Here is a 27,002-nt window from a genome sequence, read left to right as displayed (position 1 = left end):
CAATCAGAATGCAGCATTCAACAGACCCGTGGTATAAAAGATCAAAAGTGTATTTCATGGGATTTTCCCCATTTAAATTTGATACTTTCTTTTAATGATTTTTCAATTAAAAAACAAAAAAAAGCTAAACAAAATCACAAACTACTGAGATTTTTCAATATTTGTGTGTCCAGTTTCTTAGCTCAAATTGACAAAGTTAATAAAGAAAGTTTATATATTTGTGTCTAACAGCACTGAGATGAAGATGAAATGACTGACTGCACTTTTATTATCAGATTTACTTGACATGTTCCTTATACTGAAATTTTCTCATCTAAACTAAGATAAAAACTTTGATAAAATTATCTTTATTATATTAATGTGATCTACTCACCTTTGACATTGAGATTGAATGATCTGTGTATAGTATGTGTGTGACTGCCGACAGTGATATCTACTTCATAAGATCCAGAGTCATCAGGTCTGATGTTTCTGATGATGAGATCTCCAGTCTGATCATTCACCTGAAGTCTGTCTCTGAATCTCTCATGGATATTATTATTTGCCTCCTTGTCATTTCTTCTTAATTCAGCAACAGGAGAGTTGTTGTGTGGAATCTTCCAAACAATCTTCTCATATCCTGGTTTCTTGATAACATTTTTGACTAAAATAAAAGAATCTCCCTTCTTCACTGTCTTCACTTCATTACCAAACACATCTGAAGAACAAACAGAAAGAGAAAAACTCAGTGGTGTAGTGTTGCCTGGAGAAGTGGTATACACTATGCCAATGTTTTCCAAACCTGGCCCTCAAGTACCCAGAAAGTTTTAGATATCTCCTTATTTAAAACTCATTAGCCTCCTTTCAGAATGGTTAACATAAATCAGGTGTGTTAAATACAGGGCTTTGAAATTGGTTCTTTCCAAACAGAAACAGTATTTTAATGTTTCCGGTTTTCGGTTCAACCCTAAAATTGACGTTCCTGAACCGGTTAGAACAAAAAATAAATTTCCCGAACCGGTTAATAACATTCCATGTCATCTGTGGTACATAAAAATAAGTAGGCTGATCATCAGGACATTAAACTTAAATTATAAGTCTACATAATTTTCCTTAAGTCTCTATCTTGTCATCAAACATTAAAAAAGGCTACATTATGTAAGCAACATAACTGTTATTCTGACATCCCTAAAATTATTTCAGCATTATACATGAATTAAGACAAGGACAATTTCTGCCATGTCCTTTATTGGCAACCTAAAGAGTAATTAAACCCTAAACCAACTTTTTTAGTTAAAGATCTGTAAGAATGATGCTTTATTAGTGCTGTTCATTGATTTTAGTAAGTTTTTTGACATTTGGGTATAAAGTGTTTCAATACTACAATATATGGTGTAAAAACGTCTGAGTGCTGCCCTCTTCAGGTTGAACGGTGGCTACTGCAGTTGAATTTTCCTATTGAATATTGGGTCCAAAAAGTAACTCGTGACGTAACCAGGTTCAAGCTCAACACGCCCTTGTTACGATCTCACCACACACTTGGTACGAGCTTAGTTCGTCCCCTCTAACTCTGTTGGGATCTGCCCACTTTCTTGCATTTTTCAAATATTGCCAGTGGGTGGAGTCAAGATCATTTTGTTTGGATGTGTCCTGTCAAGAACAGATAGATTGTTTACATGCTTTTTGAAATTCAGGGAGTGCAGAATTATTAGGCAAGTTGTATTTTTGAGGATTACTTTTGTTATTGTACAACTACAGTGCTCTTGGTCAATTCAAAATGTTAACAAACCCCTCAAACCTGCACATTTAAGTAGTAAAAGTGAAATTTTGGCTTTCTTAAGAGAATATTTCTATGTACACCATTATTAGGCAACTATTAGTGTGCAGAATTATTAGGCAACTAAATGAAAAACAAAGATTTTACCATCTCACTTGTTTTTTTCACCTGTTAAAGTGAGAATAATAAACAAACTCTACATTTACAAAAAAAATTAATAAAACAATTAAAAATAAAAAAATATATAAACTCAGTGACCAATATAGCCACCCTTTTCGATAACAGTCACAAGCCTTCCATTTATGCATTCAGTCAGTTTCTTGATCTGGTCTGAACCAACATTTTGTGCAGACACAACCACAGCCTCCCAGACACTGTTCAGAGAGGTGTACGGTTTACCTTCACTGTAAATGTCCTGCTTAAGAAGGGATCAAAAGGTCTCAATAGGGTTTAAGTCAGGTGAAGAAGGGGGCCATGGCATTAGTTTTTCATCAATAAGGCCTTTACATGCCAGCTATGCAGTGGAGTACTTTGATGCATGTGATGAAGCGTTGTCTTGCATAAAAAAGTCTTGTTGAAAGATGCAGATTTTTCCCTGTACCACTGCTTGAAGAAAGTGAGGGAGCAAGGGAGAGGAACTGAGGATGCTATTAATAGCATCATGCACTTGATTTTGAAACATTTAGAGAATCCCTCAAGCTTACGCCCGGCTAATGTTTATTGATTTTAGCTCTGCTTTTAACACTATTCAACCTCAACTGTTAATGGAGAAAATGAAGCAGCTGTGTGTTAACCCACTTGTCACTAAATGGTACAATTCTTTTTTAACGGATAGAACTCAATGTGTAAAAGTAAATGGTTGCATTTCACAGCTAAAGAGTAGCGGTAGTGTCCCTCAAGAATGTGTCAGTTCACCTATTCTTTTAACACTTTTTACAAATTAATCCTCAAACTGGCACTCACAGAATTATGTATTTAAATATTCATACGACACAGCCATTTTAAGTCTACTTTACAAGCATGATAATGTGAGCACCATATTAAGCAGAAAAAATTGTTTGTTGACTGGTGTGATAAAAATGAGTTGTAATTAACACAAAAAAAGACACAGGAATTTGTATTTGACCCAAAATGTATGGGTGACCATCAACCAGTGGTTATACACGACCAATATATTACCCAGTCACAGACCTACAAGTATCCATGTGTGTATATAGAGAGCTCACTTACATGGAATACACATTGTACTCGTCTAAAGCAAAGATTGTTCTTCCTGCACAGATTACGTCTGTATGGTGTAAACAAAAATGTCAAGAGGCTGTTTTATAAAGCTGTTTTATAAAGTATTGTTAGGTACGGGATCACAGTATGGGATGCTAATCTTTCAGTGAAGCTTAAATCTAAGTTGATGCACTTGATATTGACAGCATCTAAAATTGTCTGGCATGAGGGAGACTATAACCTCCAGGATTTGAGGAATGCATTCTGAACGAGGTAGAAAGGATCATTGGCGATCAGAGTCATTTTTTACACTCACAATATGAACGGCTTCCCTCTGGAAGAAGATACAGAGTCCCGAGGTGTAAGCTAAATCGATATAAGAACTCTTCTGTACCTGTATCTGTGTGTCTGTTTAACAAATGTCTATCTTAAGATTTCCTTTTACTTTATCTTTTATATTGTTTGTTTTTTATCATTTTACTAGTCTATTGTATGTAGTCTGTATGTATGTAGGTCATGCAGTCCAAAGCAATTTTCCTTTCGAGGACAATAAAGTACACTACTACTAATACTACTGTAAGGATCACAGATCAACTGCGATCCGTTACACCACTAATTAGTATGGTGGCAAGCTTCTCAGCTACGACCTGAAGTGAACTTTACCAAGTGAAAAATCTTGTCAAAAAAAAAAAAACATTATTTTAAATAAACAATTCTGTTCCGGAACATATATATTTTTTAAAGTTTCTGGTTTCATTTCTGTTCGTTGCCAAACTTAAAAAGTTTCTGTTTTTGTTTCTGCTTTGTTTATCTTAGCATGTCTCATAATTCACTTTTATGAAATGATTATTTGATGTGTGTTTAAGAAAATCTTGTCTACACTCTAAATAATCCCCTTTTACTTTCCTGATCAATGATGTGCATCGATGCAGTAATAGCCCATCATTGACTATAAACTACTGATTTTTTTGATGTGAATACGCTTATCGTGGTAGTAATAAAAAGTGCACCCAGTCCATTTATTTTAAAAGCAATCGACTGGGCTCATTTCGGCTTTTATGAACATGCTGGTAAGCACAACCTAGACAAGACACGTGCTGTATGTAAAGCCTGCCACGCACAAACAAAATATGCCCAGCTAACAATTTTTGGTTCTCAAAACGTTTTCCTAACGTTAGTTTTTTTTTTTGTTCTAAAAACGCTCTCCTAAAGTTAGTTTTTGGTTTCCATAACGTTTTTTAATGTTTGTTTTTGGTTAGCCAGGAAAGTTTTCTTTTCCGGAAATAGAACGTTATTTTTAAGTTAGTTTAACGTTCCCCTAACATGATCATCCCTATGCCCTTCAAAGATCAGAACTCTTGATGTGTAAACTTTAGAGAGAGTTTCCCTACTGTGCCTCATACTGTAGTCCATTAAAATATATTTGGTGAATAAAGCAATGAAAAACAACGTAACGTTTTTATGTGGGGTGACTGTTTATGCTGCACTGTTTGGAAATTCACCCTCCGTCTGTGTGGGCTTAAGGGCACTCAAAAGTGCATACACGGATAGACGTGCGTTTCAAAAAACAAGAGAACCTAAAATCTTTTTGTTCTTGACAGGGCACATACAAACAAAATTATCAGTATTTTTTTCCTAATAAAAACATTTGTTTATGTCTGAGGTGACAACTTCTTGCATTCATTGATATAAATGTAGCAATGTGCAGTAATTTTAAAACAGGATACAATCATGATGCATTGTGACATTGAATCGAACCGTTAACATTAAAATCGCAATCAAACTGAATCGAGAAACCAGTGAAGATTCACACCTCTACTCCACCACACCTCTACTCCTAAAGCCCGATTTATAGTCATGCGCAAGTTCTACGCCGTAGCTACAGCGTAGGCTATCCGTAGCCTGTGCATAGCTCTGCGTAGCCTGACGTGCACCTTGCAAAAATTTTAACAGCGTGTCAGTTCTAGGCGGACCGCAAGTGCTGTGATTGGTCCACTAGAATCCCTCCCATCAGGTAAAAACTATGTCATAGGTATTTCCGTTTGCGACGGTGAAAACAAAGAATGGCCAAGTTGAGGAGTGATTTAACTCAAACTGCAACAAATTGCTGTTTATTTACTTCCATTTACACAACAAGTTGCTTTTTCTTCTTCGTTTGTGGGTTAACTTGCCAAGCTTCTTCTTCTTCTTCTTTGATGGTCGCACTGCTACTTTGGCTACACGCGTGGATACTGCCTACCAGTGGTGTGGTCTGCATGTGTGTTTGCACATCGACGCGGACGACGACGCAAAAGTTTAAATGAAAACCGACGCGGAACCTACGCCGTAGGACCTACGCACAACTATATCGAGCCCTTATCTATAGGTGTTATGATACACCAAGCTCACAGTTCAGTCTATATCTCGATGCTGGGTTCACGGTGTGATATACATCACGGTATTTTGAGCAAATTAAACAAATTAAACAAATTCAAATAACATTTGTTTTCACAATATTAACAATTTCAGTAACTTTTTGGTTGATTTTAAGGCTTAAATGAACCATCTGTACTCACACCCGTTGCTATGGGCGGGCCTTAGGGGGCCGGGCCCGCCCTCAAGGACGCTTGTGCCCCCCCCAGTATTTAAAAAAATACTGTCATTTTAAATTATTAATGTTGCTAATTTTGTGTTGCATTAATGTTGTATTCTTTATAATTAAAACATTAAAAATATAAAAAACAATGGTGTGATTTTGTTTGATTGATGGGAATCTAGCTACACTGCAACAGCCTATCACGAGGCTACGTACGACACGTACGTGACGTAGCCTACGTCAGTGTAGCCGCTCAACAGTTACCGCACTTTTTTAAAACTGGATGAGTTTTCGCTTAGCTATACTGCTTTAAGATGGATATTATCCGCAAATGGTTAAAAGCCCAACAACAGTCTCCAAAAGACGCGCATCAGTCAGACAGAAAGAAACTCCGGTGGCCTTGCAACCAATTTGGCGAGCTGCTCTATTGGTTTTACTTTGTTATCTGACGACGACACCAACGTAACTTAACCGCTAAAATGTAAATTTATAATTGACTGACATGTTTGTCTCAACGAAAATGAACCTTCCGACAACCACACAATGTCGCAGGCGCTCTTGGCAAACAGATGAGAGGTTTGAAAAGGACATTGACGCACACAGGCGAGAGAGTTCGGGTCTCGATCGGGTCCGTTCAGAAAAAACACATTCATTTTTAAATTACCCGAGATCCGATGCCGCTATTGTTGTACCCGACCCGTGTCCGAGGCACATGTGAAACTTTTAGACCCGAACCCGATCGGGTCTCGGGTCGGACCTCGGGTTTTCGGATCTAAGTGGACCCGTGAAGAACTCTACCGTGGAGCCCGACCCCGGGCCTAACATACTACTACATTCAGAAGATATGGACTTGTTCACTGCGGTGATTCAGCTTGCTTCTGAAAAGGACCTCAATCACAAGTTTAATTCCGAGTGGACACTTTACTAATGAGGAGCTTCTGCTCTGAGAAACGCCGCCTGCCGCTGTACTGACAGGAGGGGAGGGAGAGACGATAGCGCTTGCCTCCACAGTACCGTAGGTTCAAAGTCTGCGTGCGTGTGTGTGAATGTGTGTGTGTGTACGTGTCTCATGGCAATGCATATCCCTCTGTTGACTGCTTTAAAATGCAATGTTTGAGAGATGTCTCTGGTGTTACATGTAATATGTTGTATAGATTTATGGATATTCATAAAATTGTTTCTATATGTAATGTGGTGTGTAGGCTATAGGCTATCTGGTCATATTGCTGATGGTTGTTTAACGTGGTGATTACGTGCTGCGCGAATAGAGTATATATTATTATAAGTATACGTACTGTAGGCTAATAATAAGTGTGCCCTCCCATGCATTTCATATGCCCCCCTTAAGACTGAGGTCTGGCGACGGGTCTGTCTGTACTGCTTGGTCTGTCACTGAAAAAAAAGTTAAATTTGACTTGATATTAGAATTCGGGGCCTGAGAAGGGGCGTTGTTAGACAAAGCTCAGCTGGGGCACCGGCCCCCCTTTTTTCTGACTTTTTTAAAGCCTAAAGGCTTGTACACACATGGACGATTATCGCTAACGTTTAACACCTCATGGCTAAACTAAGGGGCTGTTTACACTTGGTATTAAGATGTGTTTTCATCGATCGGATCACAAGTGGACGAGAGAGACACATTACGTTTACACCTGGTATTTAAATCCGTCTCTTTTCTCCACTTTCGACCGCTTCTGTGCTGAATACTATGAGGGGGTGGTCTGTGAGACGGTGGGCGAGTCTCTCTGCTGTCATTCAAACCCGAGCGGGAGTAATTATGAGTTTATATGGACGCGATCTAATATAATGTCAGTGTCCACTGCTTATTTAGCAAGTAAACATGCTGCACAGTGTTTTGTACATGAGTATGTAAGAGCTTTCTTTGAATTTTCAGCGCAATTGATGAAATAGGATCGCGCAACTTTCACACGCTTTCAAAACGAAACTACGGAGATCAGCCGCTTAGTTTTATCAATGAAAGGCTAAAAATAGCGCTGTTCACCGAACGTTCACGCCAGAAGTCAAAAAAGACGTAAAACTTGTGTTTAATACCTCAGATTAGATAAATGGGCGGAGAGAAGGCGGTCGCGTGTGGCTGTTCGAACGCATTCAACCACATGTGCGTTCCGCAACTCCAAAGCGATCCGATCGAAAGTGGTTTCGACCACCTCTGGATGTGGTTGAAAGTGGTCGAAAGTGGACGAGCTCAAAACGTTTTGAACACCGTTTACACCTGGCATTAACGTCGTCCACTTGTGATCCGATCGACGAAAACACATGTTAATACCAAGTGTAAACAGCCTTAAAAGGCGCCAATGTGAGTAAGCACACACACACACACACACACACACACACACATTAAACAGCAGGCGTGAGAGTAATTTTTATAAAAATGCCTCTAGGTTTTTGTTTTTTTGTTTTTGCTTTAGTTCACGTGGAGCTGCTAAAGTTCCAGTAAAACTCAACTTGTGGCAAGCAAGCACAAAACGGTCTTGCAGAGCAATAGTGTAAATATACATTTTATTGTAAGATAATTAAAGTAAAGCTTTAGATACTCACTAATGATGAATGTCTTTTTAATCTTCTCTCTTCTGATCTCTAGTTGATAATCTCCAGTGTGATGAGTTGTGATGTTTGTGATGATGAGATCTCCAGTCTCAGTGTTCATCTTCAGTCTGTTTCTAAATCTCCCATCAAGAACATCATCATGTATTCTGAGTGAATTGGCCTTCATGTTGACTCTAGCTATGAGATACTGTTGATCACCAAACCTCCACTCCATCAGATGATCTCTGGGTATCTCAGTAAGATTAGTGTGTAGAGTAACAGAATCTCTCTCAATCACTGACACTGACTTCACATCATCTGTAACAACACCTGCAGACACAAACAGAAAGAGATTAAACTCACATCTATAACTGTCTATATAGTCTTTTCCACAGATCTGAAATATAATTTTGGTGGTAGCCGGTGAAAAAGACAATCATTATTAACCCAAAAAATGGTCTTCTATACATGTGACAAACAACTAGTAATGTGTGCTCTAACCCAATGCTTTGATTTATTGAACATTTGTATTAATTTCACATTATAGTTCATAAATTCAACCACCAAAAACTCTCTTGGTGAAGATGACACATTTGAAAGGATTTATTAACATTATAAGAGATGTAGAAAGACTATCAAACTCTATTGAATACAATTATATGTATAGTATATTAATGATAGACGGTTCAGGTCTATAGATTATAAAAAGGGGGCGGATTCACAAAACATTCCTAAGAAAATTCTTCTTAACTGCCATTTTTTTCTTAAATTCAAGCTTAAGAAAGAAGTTTAGAATATTTTGTATTCTCAAAAAAGCTTCTTAAGAAAGTTCTTATTTTTTCATTAAAGGAGTAGTGCACTTTAAAGATGGGGTCCATTGACTTTTCATAGTAGAAAAAAAAATACTATGGTAAGTCAATGGGCCCCATCTATAAAGTGGACTACTCCTTTAAGAATGTTCTTAAGAAACATTCTGTCCTAAATTGTTTTATAAGTTAATTTTATTGTTTTAAAAGTGACATGTATCGTGTAGTCAGAAATGGTAATGTCACGAAACATAAGTATTAGTAATATTAGCTAACATTTTACTTCCTTCATAATACATTTATTGAGAAATTACAGCTCTCCTCAAAGACCCTCTGAGCGGAAGTTGAACCGAATATCGGTTTGTCATTTGAGTCGAACGCTCCAAAAGCACACTTCCCCCTCCATGTCTGTCTTTGTTGTGCGGACACGTGTGCTAGAGAGACCGGGCACGTAAAGTGAAGCACGCACCCAGCTAACAATTTTTGGTTCCCAAAACGTTCCCCTAATGTTAGTTTTTGGTTCTCAAAACATTCCCCTAACGTTAGTTTTTGGTTCCCATAACGTTATTTTCCAAGGTTTGTTTTTGGTTAGCCAGGAGAGTTTTCTTTACAGAAATAGAACGTTATTTTTAGGTTATTTTAATGTTTTCCTAACGTTAGGAAAACGTTAGAGTAACGTTAGGAAAACGTTAGAGTAACGTTAGGAAAACGTTAGAGTAACGTTAGGAAAACGTTACAATAACCTAAAAATAACGTTCTATTTCTGTAAAGAAAACTTTCCTGGCTAACCAAAAACAAACCTTGGAAAATAACGTTATGGGAACCAAAAACTAACGTTAGGAAAACGTTAAAATAACCTAAAAATAACGTTCTATTTCTGTAAAGAAAACTTTCCTGGCTAACCAAAAACAAACCTTGGAAAATGCACAGTTGACATGGAGTGAAAAATTATCTCACCAGGGCGCGAGGGCGCGTTGCCGCGGCTCCGTGCACGCACTGACAGAGCGCGCAGAGCTCAAGACTCCAGCCTCAGTGAAGAAGTGAAGGCTTACAAAAGTACGGCACGTCTATTAGTACATCCCATGCTGTGTTTTTATCTATCATATCTTTCTAAAATAAGTAAAACACATTTCCGTATAAGGAGGAATAAAATAATTTATTTAATACAAAATCTATAATAATTAAATTATGCTATTGCTGGAAAAATGTCTATTAAAATATTATACCATTATATTACACAGGTTTTTTTATATATATGTATTTAGATAACATTCTATTTTATCAAATATATAAATAACCAGTGACTTCAACACAAATAAAGAAGACTTAAAACAGATATTTATTGAAAATATATAAACATTTAATTCACTTTAGTTTAACAGACCTTACAGCAGCCGCCTCTCCATTATTAAGTAACAACAATCAGCATCTCTCTCTCAGTTTTTACAATAACCAAAAGCTTCTAACTTCATATTCTCTTCATGGAAATAATTAAAATATATTTTCGTTTTCACATATTTAACCCAGCAAACACAGAACGTTCCCCTAACGTTAGTTTTTGGTTATATTTTGGTTATTTTTTTGGGAACCAAAAAATAACGTTCTGGGAACGTTATTTTTAGGTTTTATTTTTTGCAACCATAAAATAACGTTCCCATAACGTTGTAGGGTGGTTATTTTTAAATAACCTAAAAATAACTTATACAGAACGTTATTTTTTGGTTATTTTTTTCGAACCATAAAATAATGTTCCCATAACGTTGCAGGGTGGTTATTTTTAAATAACCTAAAAATAACTTATACAGAACGTTATTTTTTGGTTATTTTTTTCGAACCATAAAATAATGTTCCCATAACGTTGCAGGGTGGTTGTTTTTAAAATAACCTAAAAAGAACTTATACAGAACGTTATTTTTTGGTTATTTTTTGGTTATTTTTTTGGAACCATAAAATAACGTTCCCATAACGTTGCAGGGTGGTTATTTTTAAAATAACCTAAAAATAACTTATACAGAACGTTATTTTTTGGTTATTTTTTGGTTATTTTTTTTGGAACCATAAAATAACGTTCCCATAACGTTGCAGGGTGGTTATTTTTAAAATAACCTAAAAATAACTTATACAGAACGTTATTTTTTGGTTATTTTTTTGGAACCATAAAATAACGTTCTCATAACGTTGCAGGGTGGTTATTTTTAAATAACCTAAAAATAACTTATACAGAACGTTATTTTTTGGTTATTTTTTGGTTATTTTCTGGAACCATAAAATAACCTAAAAATAACTTATACATAACGTTCTCTAATGGTTATTTTTTGGTTATGTTTTTTTTTAGGAAATGAAGTGAATGCATAATTAAACCCATTATTCCTTGTGTGCACGTCAAATATGCGCGTGCTTGTCTTTAAAAATAAAGAAATCAAAGTTGCAATACTCATTTATGTTTGTTTTTTATATTTCTCTGCATATTTATTTTTGTATTTATTTATTTATGTTTGTTTTATATATTTCTTTGTACATGTATTTATTTATTTTTAATTTTTGCACTCCTCGTCCTCCATACCTTTGAGCCAATCGGATGTCAGGAAAACGAGGATCAGTCTAAGTTGGGAGGGGCCGCTCTTATCCCCCCTCAAGATTGGAAGTATTGGTTTGTCCCAGCCTGAAACCCAACACACACAAACACACAGGCAGCGTTCCGCTGTAGCTGAGCGGCCGGTTAGGCCGGCACAGTAGCGCAACGTAAAAAACAACAACTTTTTGACCTCCGGCCGGTTGAGACACCCCTCGCTGCAGACTGTAGCGCGGTGACATCACGTACTGACGTCAGGTATGTTCTACGTATCGTATGTCTTTAATGCGCATGTACAAAATATTTCACTTTAATCAGTAGGTGGCGGTAATGCGCCTAAAAGTTTAATGCCAACCTTAATAATACAGCGAAGAAGTTGTTTTTCTCGTCTGCAATTCTGGATTAGCGTTTTCTCGAAAGGGATAACTTCGATTGCGGTAAATCGATTACATAAAATAAATATTTATGCTTTATGTTTGCTTTTAGTTGTTATTAAACATTATTTCGGTTCAAAAGTGTACATTCGAACTTTTTGCTTATAAAACTAATTTTGTTTCTCCCCAGTAGTTTTTTACATTCACACATCATGTTGAGGAATTTAGTTTCCCTATATTTATCAAAGAAATTTTACGTTCATGTGATGGGTAAAACCTGTTTATGTGAGATATACAAAAAGCAAACCTTTAATTCATTGCATATGTGATTTTCTAGATGCATGTTTAGGGATACTGGAAGGCGTAACTTACAGAAAACAGTCACCAAGTACAGTCCAGCTAAGCCAGTTAGTTATTTTTTGCATAACTGTTTGTTTTAATTTATTATTTTTAGGACTTAAAAGAGAGACACATAATATGTAAGTGTTTAATTTTCTAACTAATACATGCCTTAAAGGAAACCGGACCAGAGAATGAATTGATGCCATCTGTTTGAACCACAGTGCTCAGGATAGTCTGACTATCCAGGGCCCAGGTCAGGAAACAGACAGATCGGCTTACCCATCAGTCTGTTAGCTGCCTTGACATGTCAAGATCACATATATCCCAGCACATAGAGCCTTTTTACCAGAGTACCAACACATCTCGACTGTGTCTGTTCCTCGATCAAATAAATACAGAGCACCGTCTACCTCGTCTCGTACAAATCTTATTAACATAAAATTAGAACACAATACACTAAAAGATGAAACTCAAATGTTAAAATTCGGCCTTCTTAACATTAGATCGCTTACCAATAAAGAACCTATTATCAATGAAATAATTACTGACCAAAACTTAGATGCACTCTGTTTAACAGAGACCTGGCTTAAAGCAGACGATTACATCAGTTTAAACGAATCCACCCCACAAGACTATTATTATAAACACGTCCCTCGCCTAAAAGGGAGAGGGGGTGGTGTAGCTACAATATACAACAAAATGTTCAAAGTAAACCATAAATCAGAACTAAAATTTAATTCGTTTGAAATAATACTGTTAAACATGGAAATAACTGATCGTAACAACAAACAGCTTTCGTTCATTTTAGCTACCATATATAGGCCTCCGGGCCACCACACAGATTTTCTTAAAGAAATAGCAGACTTCCTATCTGAGCTTACAGTCACTGTAGACAAAGCTCTTATCGTTGGTGATTTTAACATCCATGTGGATAACTCAAAAGATGCATTAGGACGTGCGTTTATGGATGTTCTAAATTCTCTCGGTATTAAACAAAACGTGTCTGGACCCACGCATACTCGTAAGCACACATTAGACTTAATTCTGTCACTCGGACTCAATATTAATGACATCGAAATATCACCCCAGAGCGATGCCGTTTCAGACCATTGCCTTGTGTCATACACAATACTTCTAGATAGGACCGCTCAGTCTACAACATGCTACAGATTAGCCAGAACAATAATTTCCACCACTAAAGATAGCTTTATTAGCACTCTTCCAGACCTGTCTCAAATGAAACATGTAGCAGATAACCGTGAAGATCTGGATATTATAATAGAAAACCTGAACAACGTTTGCTCTAGCACGATGGATGCCGTTGCTCCCATACGAAAAAAGAGAATCAAAGGAAAAACGCCAGCTCCATGGTACGACCATCATACTGCAGCCCTTAAAAAAGTAGCTAGAAAAATGGAAAGAAACTACCGAAACACAAAGTTAGAAGTATGGCGTTCAGCATGGAAAGAGAGTGTTCAACACTACAGACAGGCTATTAAAACCGCCAGATCTACCTATCTCAGTACGCTTATTAAAGAAAATCATAACAACCCTCGTTTCCTCTTTAGCACAGTTGCGAAACTGACTAGAAACAAAGAACAAACAGAAACCAATAGTAAATTCCAACACAATAGTAACGACTTCATGAACTTCTTTACTAACAAAATTATTTCTATTAGGGAAAACATAGAAACTACGCAAGCAGCCACCACTCAACCCAATAGTACATTTACCACTAGATTATCATACGAACATCTTGAGTCATTTAAACCTACTACAATAGAAGAGCTCTCTAAATTAGTAACGTCATCTAAATCATCGTCCTGTATATTAGACCCCATTCCCACAAAATTACTAAAAGAGGTATTTCATGTAGTGTCCGACTCGGTACTAAATATCTTTAACTCATCGCTAGAATTAGGATACGTTCCAACAGCTTTCAAACTAGCAGTTATTAGACCGCTCATTAAAAAACCAAACCTTGACCAGGGAGATCTTAATAACTTTAGACCAATCTCAAATCTACCTTTTCTTTCTAAAATATTAGAAAAAATAGTGGCAAGCCAGCTACGCACATTCATAGCGAATAATAATACATATGAAAAGTTCCAATCAGGATTCAGGCCCCACCATAGCACAGAGACAGCGCTGCTTAGAGTTACAAATGACCTCCTATTAACATCCGATCGTGGTAAAATCTCAATCCTTATATTACTAGACCTTAGTGCAGCCTTCGACACAATAGATCACAGAATCCTATTCAATAGACTAGAAAACTATGTTGGCATCAGTGGTCAGGCGTTAGCCTGGTTTAGATCGTATCTAACCAATCGATATCACTTTGTTTATGTAAATGAGGAAGAGTCACATCACTCCCCCGTTAAATACGGCGTACCTCAGGGATCAGTTCTAGGCCCTATCCTATTCTCGTTATATATGTTACCTCTAGGAGACATTATCAGGAAACATAACATAAGTTTTCACTGCTATGCGGATGATACCCAGCTTTACATCTCGTCACATCCTAGCGAAACCCACCAGTTTGCTAAGCTAACAGACTGCATTAGTGATATTAGGGACTGGATGGCACATAACTTTCTTATGCTAAACTCCAATAAGACAGAGATACTTATTATTGAACCAAATCGCTCCAAACATAATATGTCAGATTACAAGTTGCCCATAGATGGCTGCACGGTGGTGCCATCTTCCACGGTTAAGAATTTAGGCGTAATGTTTGACAGCAATCTATCTTTCGATAGTCATATCTCCAACGTCTGCCGCACAGCATTTTTCCATCTTAGAAATATCTCAAAAATACGCCATATGCTGTCTGCATCAGATGCAGAAAAGCTTATCCATGCTTTTATGACCTCTAGATTAGACTACTGTAACTCGTTACTCGGGGGATGCCATGCAAATCAGGTAAACAAGCTACAGCTGGTTCAAAACGCCGCCGCAAGAGTGCTTACTCGATCTAAAAAGTATGACCACATTAGTCCAATTCTGGCATCTTTACACTGGCTACCAGTTAAATATCGCATACAATTTAAAGTATTACTAATCACCTACAAAGCCTTAAATGGCCTAGCGCCCTCGTATATAAAAGAACTACTATCAGAATACAATCCACCACGTAAACTGCGATCACAAAATTCGGGTTACTTAATTATCCCTAGAATATCAAAAGTGTCTAAAGGTGGTAGATCCTTTTCCTACTTAGCCCCTAAGCTCTGGAATGATTTACCAAATAATGTTCGAGTATCAGACACAGTCGATCAATTTAAATCTAAACTTAAGACATTCTTCTTTAACAAAGCATTCACATAGAATGTCCAGTAAATGTACTTTTCCCGCAGTAGTTATTTTGTCTAGAACACAGCACTCACATACCTCATACGGGTAATTTACTCTTGCCGCAATAGTTAGCCTGTCTGGAACCGAGCTGAATTAAACCACTATAATGTATGACACTTGCATTACATGCGAACGGCCCCTACGCTAATAGAATTCTGTTTTTGTCTCCCTGTCTCGTCCTCGACTCTGAGGACAATGAGACAAACAGACTCAGTTCCTGTTGCTGTGAAGGTCATCGCACCACTAATCAACTGGCTGTCCTTCAACGTGACGCCCAACCGATGCGCGACCAACGGCTGAACCAGTTTAATCCGCTTACACGCTTCCTATCCCTACCGTGTCTATATATTATAAATATAAATATTAATCTCTCCCTAGGGTTTTTTGTCCTTCTAGGATTTTTTCCCATTGGGTTTTCTCCTAGGGGGTTTTTTAGTCCCAGGGAGAGTCAGCCAACTTTGGCTTAACTTAGCACTTTACTGTATACGTTACATTATTAATATGCTCGCTTACACGTTTTTTTATCCTTAGCCGCTATATTCTACTTCTTATACTATGTATTGATTTTCAATGTTCTCCTCTACATCTACTCATGTAAAGCTGCTTTGCAACAATTAACAATTGTGAAAAGCGCTATATAAATAAAATTGAATTGAATTGAATTGAATTGTTTCTTATTGAATTGGTTCACTTTTATTTCTTGACAGGGCGTAATAGTTAAAATGTTCACACCATTGTAAATATACTTGATTACTTGACCAAGGTATAAACTGTCAATCTATCTGTTTCTCTTTTTATTGTCTAATGAAGTTGCATTTTAAACTGACTGTTGGCTATTTTTGACAGATGTCACCTGAGATCCTGTGGCAGATCATGATGGGAGTAGTCAAGGTTGATGGCGATGTGGCTGTCTTGAGGCTTGCACTCAAATGCTAGATGTTTAGGGACATTGTCAGTGAGCCCAAATTTAAAGAACAGGCTCACTTTTTGTGGCTTGACAGTAAGTTCTTTAAATCCTTAATGTGGAGTACTCTAAAAATTATTTAAGAAAACTCTTTGTCTGTCTACATCTTTATTCTCTGGTAGACTGTATTGCCTTCAAAACCTTTCAACTTTCAGCTAGAAAAGTACCCTGAACTTAAAATTGTACTAAGCATATCTTTGTCTAGCATGTGTAAAGTAATCTCATTTAAAATGTTTTCCTTATATGACTCTGTTAACAGGATATGTTAATGCCGTTTGTTATAATAATTGAATATGGTTTGATCTGTATTTTGTCTAAATTAGTTCATGAGAACTAGATTGTGTTCTACAGACAACAGTTTTTGATGCCCTACTGTCTGACTCAATGCTTCCACTGTGGAGAAATCTTCAAAGACTGTCCACCTGGCAATGTTGGGGAAAAAATATTTACATAAGTTACATAATAATATACGAGCATATATTTGACATGACTTTAATTCTCCTATTCATTAAAACTTGTAAGTATACAAGTACTGTATAGGTTTTGTCTTTATTTCACTTGATAGTACTTGATGCTAGTATTGCATCCCTAAGTTGATGTTTCGAATTAAAGTGCAGTTCACCCCACAGATCTTTCATATTATGATGCTAAACAGGCTCTTTAATAAGACTTAGGTCAGATGATGATGGGGGTCACACATTGTTTGATTTCTTTCTTGTTTTAATAATTAAAATAGTCAGTGATGCTTTTTGCAGTATGGGATGGTATATTATCCTCCATGAAAGTAAATTTATTTCAGAAGACATAATTCCTTCTATCTCATAGTAAAAAAACCTATGTTTTAGGAACTCTACATATCTTCTAGATGTCCATTTGACCCTCCCCCCCAATGTCATGTTTGAACATAGTGGCTATTCACCAATAATCCAGAATGACATTCATCTATACTATTTACTGTATTTTTGCATGTCAATAAATAAAATTGTTTAAAAATAGTCTTTGTGTATTCTTAGCTCACATCAAATGAATTATTTTTGCAAGTTTTGGTTTGGGGAGGGGTAGAAATACAGCTTTATTTCTTGGGATTCCAGAGACACCAGCAGGTTTAAACATGTTTGCTTCTTAACTGTGTTTTTTAATGATGCCTTTTTCTAATATTTTCCTAAAAATATATTTTAAAAAGCCTTATAGTCAAATCTTTCTGTACTTTGAATCACTCATGAATCTTATAATAGTTCAATGATTTCTGTTTAGGTCCACCAAATAAATTGTTATACGAAATAATTTACTTTTTTACGATAATGCACACTTTTTTTATACCCATATTGTATGAGGACCACAACTTGCTCTATAATATGGAACAGCATATTTCAAAGTATTAAAATATCTTGACGTTTTTATTTCATTTAAATATAACAGCATCCACACTGTCATAACTGTTGAGGGTGAAATACAATTTGAAAACTTACTGGCTGTATTGGAAAAATAAACAAAAATGGCAAGTGCATAATAATTTAGGAACGCGGTGTATTATATCCTGTATATCGTTTCGTGTGTCGTATTTATAAAACGAAGCAACATGTGTTATCATGGAGATTTTGATGTGTAAATAAAGGATGCGGAGACTGAAAACATACTGTACGTAGTTGATTAAACTTTAAAGTACTTTACCATAAATGTCTAACTTTTTTGAAGGCAACAAATATGCCCAAAAATATAAAACCCATAAAAGAACCATATGACAGAGGGAAGATTAATGTTCACTGTTCCGGTATACAAAATAGAGTTTGCTCTGTTCACACGCGTTTAAAAAAAGTAACTTCAAAATACAACCGATAATGCTGAGTTTGCTCTGTAATTCCCTATAATTGTTTTTATGCGTCTCAAAGGCGTGTCACACGACGTTAAAAGACATGAATATTAAAGACATACCATGCGTCACTCTGCGCATGCGCACCGAAGACATACATGACGTCAGTACGTGACGTCACCGCGCTACAGTCTGCAGCGAGGACTACTTGGGCCGGAAAAAAAAAAAAAAAAAAAAAAAAAAAAAAAAAAAAAAGACTACTTGGGCCGGTTCGGCCTGAAATGGACCGGCCGTTCGGGATTGCTCCCGAAATTCCCGATTGGCAAGTCCGCATATCATGGAAAATTACGTGCGTGCACGCGCATGTCCCAGATAACACGATCCTCAGCTGAACCAACACTAGCAGACGGTTCAGTTCTTCTGTCTAAGTCTGTTCCCCCTATATTTCCCTTTACTGTTATGTTTCTTGTAACGTAATTAAAACGCTATGTTTATTTTTTTTAATAGATTACAAGTTTAAAAGGCTAGCTACTGAGATGTGTGCATGATGTATATATATTGTTTTTATTGGTAAATTAATTATTTTTACAGTATGAATCGCTATACATATAAAAGCAATACTATCATGTTTAATACATTTTATTGTATATTTAATCATTTTTCTGTTTTTATTAATTCTTCCTTAAATGTATAGCCTACGTGTTTGTTCTAAAACGATTATAAAACGATCAAGTTTACATACAAATTAATATGCATAGGCCTGCTTATATATTAATAACACTTCACATCGTGAAATTTCGAATAAAAATCCCTTAATGCAATGTAGATAAATGAACCTAACTTACCGTTAATGAATAAAGAGATGATAAAGAGTAAAGGGATCGTCTTCATGTTGTTGTAGGTGTCTTTCATGAACTGGGTTTTCATCCTAACGTGAAGTCAATCTTTTTTTAAAAAAATCGCAAAAACGGAAAATAAACAAATGAGAATTAGGTGCATTTCCATCAAGTTGTTTGAGTAAGGCACGCGTGGAAAATGGAGACAGGACTGTTGTATAGCAGTGCAGCAAACTGAATGCAGCAAGGGCTGGCGCAAAATCAACCAGTGACGAAGCTGTTAAAGTGTGTATGTGTGTGTGCAGGGGCGTCATGCACCAATTTTTTTAAAGGGCCAGGCTACCGGTAAGTGTATGAGGAAGAAAGCATTCTTATATTAACAGTTTTATGCACAAAATATGGGACACGTTGTTACACATAACGATTCAGGGATCATGTTTTCCATGGCAATCCCATATTAACCTGAAGAGTTGCAAACTTGTAACCGTATAGTGTATGTAGTTTAACAGACTGCTCATAAAATAATAATATAATTGCTTACAGTAGTAAGCTTTTTTGTTTGCGTTTTTTGTAATGGCTGTTAAATAAGTAGCCTATAATGTGTTAAACTGGAGTGCTGTAGTAGATTGGGAAGAAATCTGATGGTTCAGTATTTTACTTACCCAGTCAGAATTTTCACTGACATCAAAAAAAGTAAAAATAGTAAAATACAAATAAAATAGGCCTAATCTATATTTGTTGTTTCTGACATGTATAGCCCTAATAAATATCAAGCCTAAGATTAAAAGTGCCAAAGGATGTGTTGCCATAATATGTTAAATTGTTCTTTGATAATTACATAGAAGGTATGTGGCTTTATTAAGTGCAAAAAATATCCAGAAACGTTTTTTACATGTCCATTTACAACCCTAGAATTTGTCATTTGAATGAAATGGTCTATTTTTGCTCTATTTGAAAGGGTCATGAATAATAATGCTGAGCTCTGCTCTGAGGCTCATGCCAGAAGCTCACATTAGTAAACAGACCTTATATTCTGAGCCCTTATCAGACGAAAATACAAATTTTGAGTAACAACTAATTGTTAACTAATAGAACTTCAGCTTTGTTTTTAGCATTTTAACAAATTTTTAAATTAATGTGTAATTTAATGTTGGGGCATACATCTCGACTTAGATCAAGAGTCTTTCCCCCTAAAATTTAGAAATATTAGAAAATTTAGACTATTTTGTAGACATCTTTTGAAAATGAAACAATTGCGTAAGTTTGAGGAAGATAAAATTAATTAATTTTTTTAATTATTTTTTAAAAAGGAAGTCAGAGTTGCGTTAATATATATATACTTTTTTTGTTTAAAAAAAAGAAAAAAATACATAATTATGAGAAGTGCCCTTTATTTCACTTGAGCCCCTGCCCCTCAAAATGTCTGTGCACGTCCCTAGCAGGCAGCACAATGTTTCAAGGGAAAAAATAAAAAACAACTTATAAATAACCAACAGTAGCTTGTCTACAGTATATTAATCCACTTGAAAACACAGAACTCAATATAAACTGAATTAGTAACAGAATTTGTTTTTACGTTATTTACGTTGCGTAAACGTAGATCCGAACAATGATATGTCATTCATCGTCACCAAAATGCATGACGTAAAAGGGTCATAGGCTACGACAGATTCAACAGGTAGTGATTTTACTAAAGAACTCGTTTGAGAGATTGTTATTTAATGAGAAAATGGCCATCAAACAACATGGCACAATACAAAATTGCATGTGTTGTCATTTAAGTGTAAATATTCCAACAACAGTAAATCATACAGCCTATGAAAGGCAGAGTCTGCCCCCCTAGTAAAAAGTTGACTGGAGTAATACTCCTGACCAGGCCAGCTGACAGTCTTGCCTGGGCCCGGGACAAGATAATTGTGTGTGCGTTTGAGTGACTACATTATGCATGTGTGTGTGTGTGTGTGGTGAGAGTGGTTTTTGAGTAATCTATTTTGTTATTTTTGCAGCATTAATGTTATTTTCTTTCGTTTTGTTTCTTTTCGTTTTGTCAACTGTGTGGAATATTGTGAGTATTTGTTATCGAAGAAGTTGTTTTAGTATATTGGCCAAACTGTATTTGTACTTGGTTGGGTATTTGTTGGTGGGTTCGCCCGGGTCGGCGGGTTCGCCTGAGTCGGCCGGTTCGCCCAAATCTGCACAGACTGCTTGAACTTTGGCAGCAAATAAGGTGACTATAAATTGTAAAACATAACCCACCAAACTGGTAAGTGATTTGACATCATTACCACAATAGTTGGACATGATTTTCATAATTTCATTCACTGAATGAAATTCAGAAATTCCGCCCCCCCACCCCAATTTTCAAAAACTCATCTATAGACGAATCACAAGAATGGTCTATTTTGGATCCAAAACAGTGAATTTCGCTGAAAGGTAACAACATGTGATGATGTCATACAAGTTCAGTGGAAACATCAGAGAGAAAAAAACACAGAGGTGTGAAACTGGAAGTATGAAGCACATGAAGAGCTCACAGAGTCGTTTTCATCTCATTCACTGTAGACGACAACACAACACCTGATGAAGAAAATGTTTCTTTATCTCTCTTTGTGTTTCTGCTGTCTGACAGGTGAGTTATAAACATAACATTAGGCTATATCATTTTTATATCATTTTTTGGGAGCGGTTAATAATAATAATAATAAATATAGCTGCAAGCAGCGATACCGGGGTCAAGCCAAACATGGCAAAAATGATTCATACGTGATGACGGTCATGATTCAAGATCTAAGTTTGCATAAGTTTTAGGGAAAAAATTGCAATTTTTGTATCTTGAGACCACTAGGTGGCACTGTGCCGAAACAATAGATGGTGCCTCAGGCCATGACTGTGATGACACATACCAAATTTAGTGTAAATACGATAAAGCGATACGGAGATATAGCCTTAAATGACTTGACCACTAGGGGGCACTGACCAAAACAATAGATGGTGACTCAGGTCATGATTGTCATGACACCCACCAAATTTGGTGTAAATACAATAAAGAGATGCAGAGATATAGCTTCAAATCTCTTGGCCACTAGGGGGCGCCAAAAAGTTTACAAGCCCTCTCAGAACATGTTGCTGATGAACCATACCAAGTTTCATAACAATACGCAATTGCGTTTCTGAAATGCTTGAACTTAAAAAAAACTCAAAATGGCCGACACACAAAATGGCCGACCAAAAACCATTTGGTATCGTTTGACTCGGCATGCCTCACGAAATTTAACAAGACTACTCTCATAATTTTACATTTAAGTTTGCAGTAGTTATAAGCAAAAATAGAAATTTTTATATCTCGTGACCACTAGGGGGCGCTGTGACGAAACGGTGCATGCACCCTTACGTCATCACTGTTATGACATATACCAGGTCTCATATCAATACGCAAAAGTTTTGCGAAGATACAGGCTCAAACACATTTTGGCGTGCTCGCCCTCGCATTCTTTGATGTGTTATACGACAACGAATAGGTCTACCGAAAAGCTTTTGATAACTTTTTGTCTAGAGTGTCTCTAGATGATGCGTACCAAAAATCAAGCCAATCAAACAAGCGCTCTAGGAGGAGTTCGAAAAAGTAGGTGTTCAATATAATTCAAAATGGCCGACAGGAAGTAGGTTTGACTCAGACATATTTGGTACCGTCGGACTTAGCACGAGCCAAGGAATCAATAGAGTGAAGTCTCATGTCAGTGTGGCAAATGAATCAAATGCTATAAAGATTTTAAACAATTTCTTTACATATCCTGACCACTAGGTGGCGCTGTCCTAAAGATTTATAGGTGCGCTCAGAACATGTCACTGATGAACCATGCCAAATTTCGTAGCGATACGCCATTTTGTTTGTGAAATACTGAACTTAATGAGAAAATTCAAAATGGCCGACACCCAAAATGGCCGACCGAAAACCGTTTGTTATCGTTTGACTCGGCATGCCTCAAGGAATCTAACAAAACCACCTTCATGATTTTAGACTCAAGTTTGAAGTAGTTATAAGCAAAAATAAGCATTTTTCGAATCTCGTGACCACTAGGTGGCGCTAAGACGAAACGTTGCAGGCACCCTCAGGTCATCACTGTAATGACATATACCAAGTTTCGTGTCGATACACAAAAGTTTTGCGAAGATACGGCCTCACGTCCGTTTTGGCGTGCTCGCCGCCTTATATGTTGTCACTGTATACGAGAACGCATTGGTCTATCAAAAAGCTTTTGATAACTTTTTGTCTGGGGTGTCTCTAGATGCTACATACCAAATGACATGCAAATCGGACAAACGCTCTAGGAGGAGTTCGAAAAAGTAGGTTTTACGGAAAATTCAAAATGGCGGAAAGATGTGCATGACACAAATGACATCAATGTGTGCAATTGAATCATCATGAGCCAAGGATTCAGAGGAAACAAGAATTTATTGTCTAGGACTCACGGGTCAGAAGTTATGAGCATGAACATAAGTGGATTTTTGGACTGTTGGTGGCGCTAGAGGGTTTGAGTTAGACACACCAATGTTGCTATAGTAACTTCTAAGACTGTCCTCTACATGTGTGCCAAATTACATAACTTTCCTACGTACGGTTCTATGGGCTGCCATTGACTTCAATGGCGGAAGAACTAGGATGAATAATAATAAGAAAACTAAATATAGCTGCAAGCAGCGATACCGGGGTCAAGCCAAACATGGCAAAAATGATTCATACGTGATGACGGTCATGATTCAAGATCTAAGTTTGCATTAGTTTTAGGGAAAAAAATTGCAATTTTTTGTATCTTGAGACCCCTAGGTGGCACTGTGCCGAAACAATAGATGGTGCCTCAGGCCATGACTGTGATGACACATACCAAATTTAGTGTAAATACGATAAAGCGATACGGAGATATAGCCTTAAATGACTTGACCACTAGGGGGCACTGACCAAAACAATAGATGGTGACTCAGGTTATGATTGTGATGACACCCACCAAATTTGGTGTAAATACGATAAAGAGATGCAGAGATATAGCTTCAAATCTCTTGACCACTAGGGGGCGCCAAAAAGTTTACAAGCCCTCTCAGAACATGTTGCTGATGAACCATACCAAGTTTCATAACAATACGCAATTGCGTTTCTGAAATGCTTGAACTTAAAAAAAACTCAAAATGGCCGACACACAAAATGGCCGACCAAAAACCATTTGGTATCGTTTGACTCGGCATGCCTCACGAAATCTAACAAGACTACTCTCATAATTTTACATTTAAGTTTGCAGTAGTTATAAGCAAAAATAGAAATTTTTATATCTCGTGACCACTAGGGGGCGCTGTGACGAAACGGTGCATGCACCCTTACGTCATCACTGTTATGACATATACCAGGTCTCATATCAATACGCAAAAGTTTTGCGAAGATACAGGCTCAAACACATTTTGGCGTGCTCGCCCTCGCATTCTTTGATGTGTTATACGACAACGGATAGGTCTACCGAAAAGCTTTTGATAACTTTTTGTCTAGAGTGTCTCTAGATGATGCGTACCAAAAATCAAGCCAATCAAACAAGCGCTCTAGGAGGAGTTCGAAAAAGTAGGTGTTCAATATAATTCAAAATGGCCGACAGGAAGTAGGTTTGACTCAGACATATTTGGTACCGTCGGACTTAGCACGAGCCAAGGAATCAATAGAGTGAAGTCTCATGTCAGTGTGGCAAATGAATCAAATGCTATAAAGGTTTTAAACAATTTCTTTACATATCCTGACCACTAGGTGGCGCCGTCCTAAAGATTTATAGGTGCGCTCAGAACATGTCACTGATGAACCATGCCAAATTTCGTAGCGATACGCCATTTTGTTTGTGAAATACTGAAATTAATGAGAAAATTCAAAATGGCCGACACCCAAAATGGCCGACCGAAAACCGTTTGTTATCCTTTGACTCGGCATGCCTCAAGGAATCTAACAAAACCACCTTCATGATTTTAGACTCAAGTTTGAAGTAGTTATAAGCAAAAATAAGCATTTTTCGAATCTCGTGACCACTAGGTGGCGCTGAGACGAAACGTTGCAGGCACCCTCAGGTCATGACTGTAATGACATATACCAAGTTTCGTGTCGATACACAAAAGTTTTGCGAAGATACGGCCTCACGTCCGTTTTGGCGTGCTCGCCGCCTTATATGTTGTCACTGTATACGAGAACGCATTGGTCTATCAAAAAGCTTTTGATAACTTTTTGTCTGGGGTGTCTCTAGATGCTACATACCAAATGACATGCAAATCGGACAAACGCTCTAGGAGGAGTTCGAAAAAGTAGGTTTTACGGAAAATTCAAAATGGCGGAAAGATGTGCATGACACAAATGACATCAATGTGTGCAATTGAATCATCATGAGCCAAGGATTCAGAGGAAACAAGAATTTATTGTCTAGGACTCACGGGTCAGAAGTTATGAGCATGAACATAAGTGGATTTTTGGACTGTTGGTGGCGCTAGAGGGTTTGAGTCAGACACACCAATGTTGCTATAGTAACTTCTAAGACTGTCCTCTACATGTGTGCCAAATTACATAACTTTCCTACATACGGTTCTATGGGCTGCCATTGACTTCAATGGCGGAAGAACTAGGATGAATAATAATAAGAAAACTAACAATAACAATAGGTGTCTACGCCACTTCGTGGCTTGACCCCTAAATATAGCTGCAAGCAGCGATACCGGGGTCAAGCCAAACATGGCAAAAAATGATTCATACGTGATGACTGCCATGATTTAACATCTAAGTTTGCATTAGTTTTATGAAAAAAAGCAATTTTTTCGTATCTTGAGACCACTAGGTGGCACTGTGCCGAAGGAATAGATGGTGCCTCAGGTCATGACTGTGATGACACCCACCAAATTTGGTGTAAATACAATAAAGCGATACGGAGATATAGCCTTAAATGACTTGACCACTAGGGGGCACTGACCAAAAAATAAATTGTGACTCAGGTCTTGATTGTGATGACACCCACCAAATTTGGTGTAAATACAATAAAGAGATGCAGAGATATAGCCTTAAATGACTTGACCACTAGGGGGCACTGACCAAAAAATAAATTGTGACTCAGGTCTTGATTGTGATGACACCCACCAAATTTGGTGTAAATACGATAAAGAGATGCAGAGATATAGCTTCAAATCTCTTGACCACTAGGGGGCACCGAAAAGTTTACAAGTCCTCCCAGAACATGTTGCTGATGAACCATACCAAGTTTCATAACAATACACAATTGCGTTTCTGAAATACTTGAACTTAAAGAAAATTCAAAATGGCCGACACACAAAATGGCCGACCAAAAACCATTTGGTATCGTTTGACTCGGCATGCCTCATGAAATCTAACAAGACCAGTCTCATAATTTTACATTCAAATTTGCAGTAGTTATAAGCAAAAATAGACATTTTTTATATCTCGTGACCAGTAGGGGGCAGGGTGACGAAATGGTGCATGCACCCTCAGGTCATCACTGTTATGACATATACCAAGTCTCATATTAATACGCAAAAGTTTTGCGAAGATACAGGCTCAAACACATTTTGGCGTGCTCGCCCTCGCATTCTTGGATGTGTTATACGACAACGGATAGGTCTACCGAAAATCTTTTGATAACTTTTTGTCTAGACTGTCTCTAGATGATGCATACCAAAAATCAAGTCAATCACACGAGCGCTCTAGGAGGAGTTCGAAAAAGTAGCTGTTCAATATAAATCAAAATGGCCGACAGGAAGTAGGTTTGACTCTGACATATTTGGTACAGTTGGACTCAGCATGAGCCAAGGAATCAATAGAGT

General features: G+C 37.2%; 1 protein-coding gene across 2 annotated transcripts in view; it reads right to left on the bottom strand.

The window, feature by feature from the left end:
- Positions 1-19,400, bottom strand: part of LOC135721199 (uncharacterized) — a 33,070-nt gene extending 13,670 nt beyond the window's left edge. The window contains exons 1-4 of one of the 2 annotated variants that reach the window (XM_065243389.1): positions 19,167-19,400; positions 11,466-11,564; positions 8,109-8,426; positions 374-697 (exon numbers count right to left, since the gene is read on the bottom strand). In XM_065243389.1, coding sequence (XP_065099461.1) covers positions 374-697; positions 8,109-8,426; positions 11,466-11,564; positions 19,167-19,248 — 823 coding nt within the window. In that variant the 5' untranslated portion in view covers positions 19,249-19,400. The remainder of the gene's footprint in view (positions 1-373; positions 698-8,108; positions 8,427-11,465; positions 11,565-19,166) is intronic. The other variant, XM_065243390.1, reaches the window with a different exon arrangement.
- Positions 19,401-27,002: the final 7,602 nt, after the last annotated feature.

Source organism: Paramisgurnus dabryanus, chromosome 24, assembly GCF_030506205.2.
Source record: "Paramisgurnus dabryanus chromosome 24, PD_genome_1.1, whole genome shotgun sequence".
In the NCBI taxonomy this organism is placed as follows: Eukaryota; Metazoa; Chordata; class Actinopteri; order Cypriniformes; family Cobitidae; genus Paramisgurnus; species Paramisgurnus dabryanus.
Note: the sequence above shows the minus strand (reverse complement) of the source record. Positions and strands in the feature narration are given on the sequence as shown.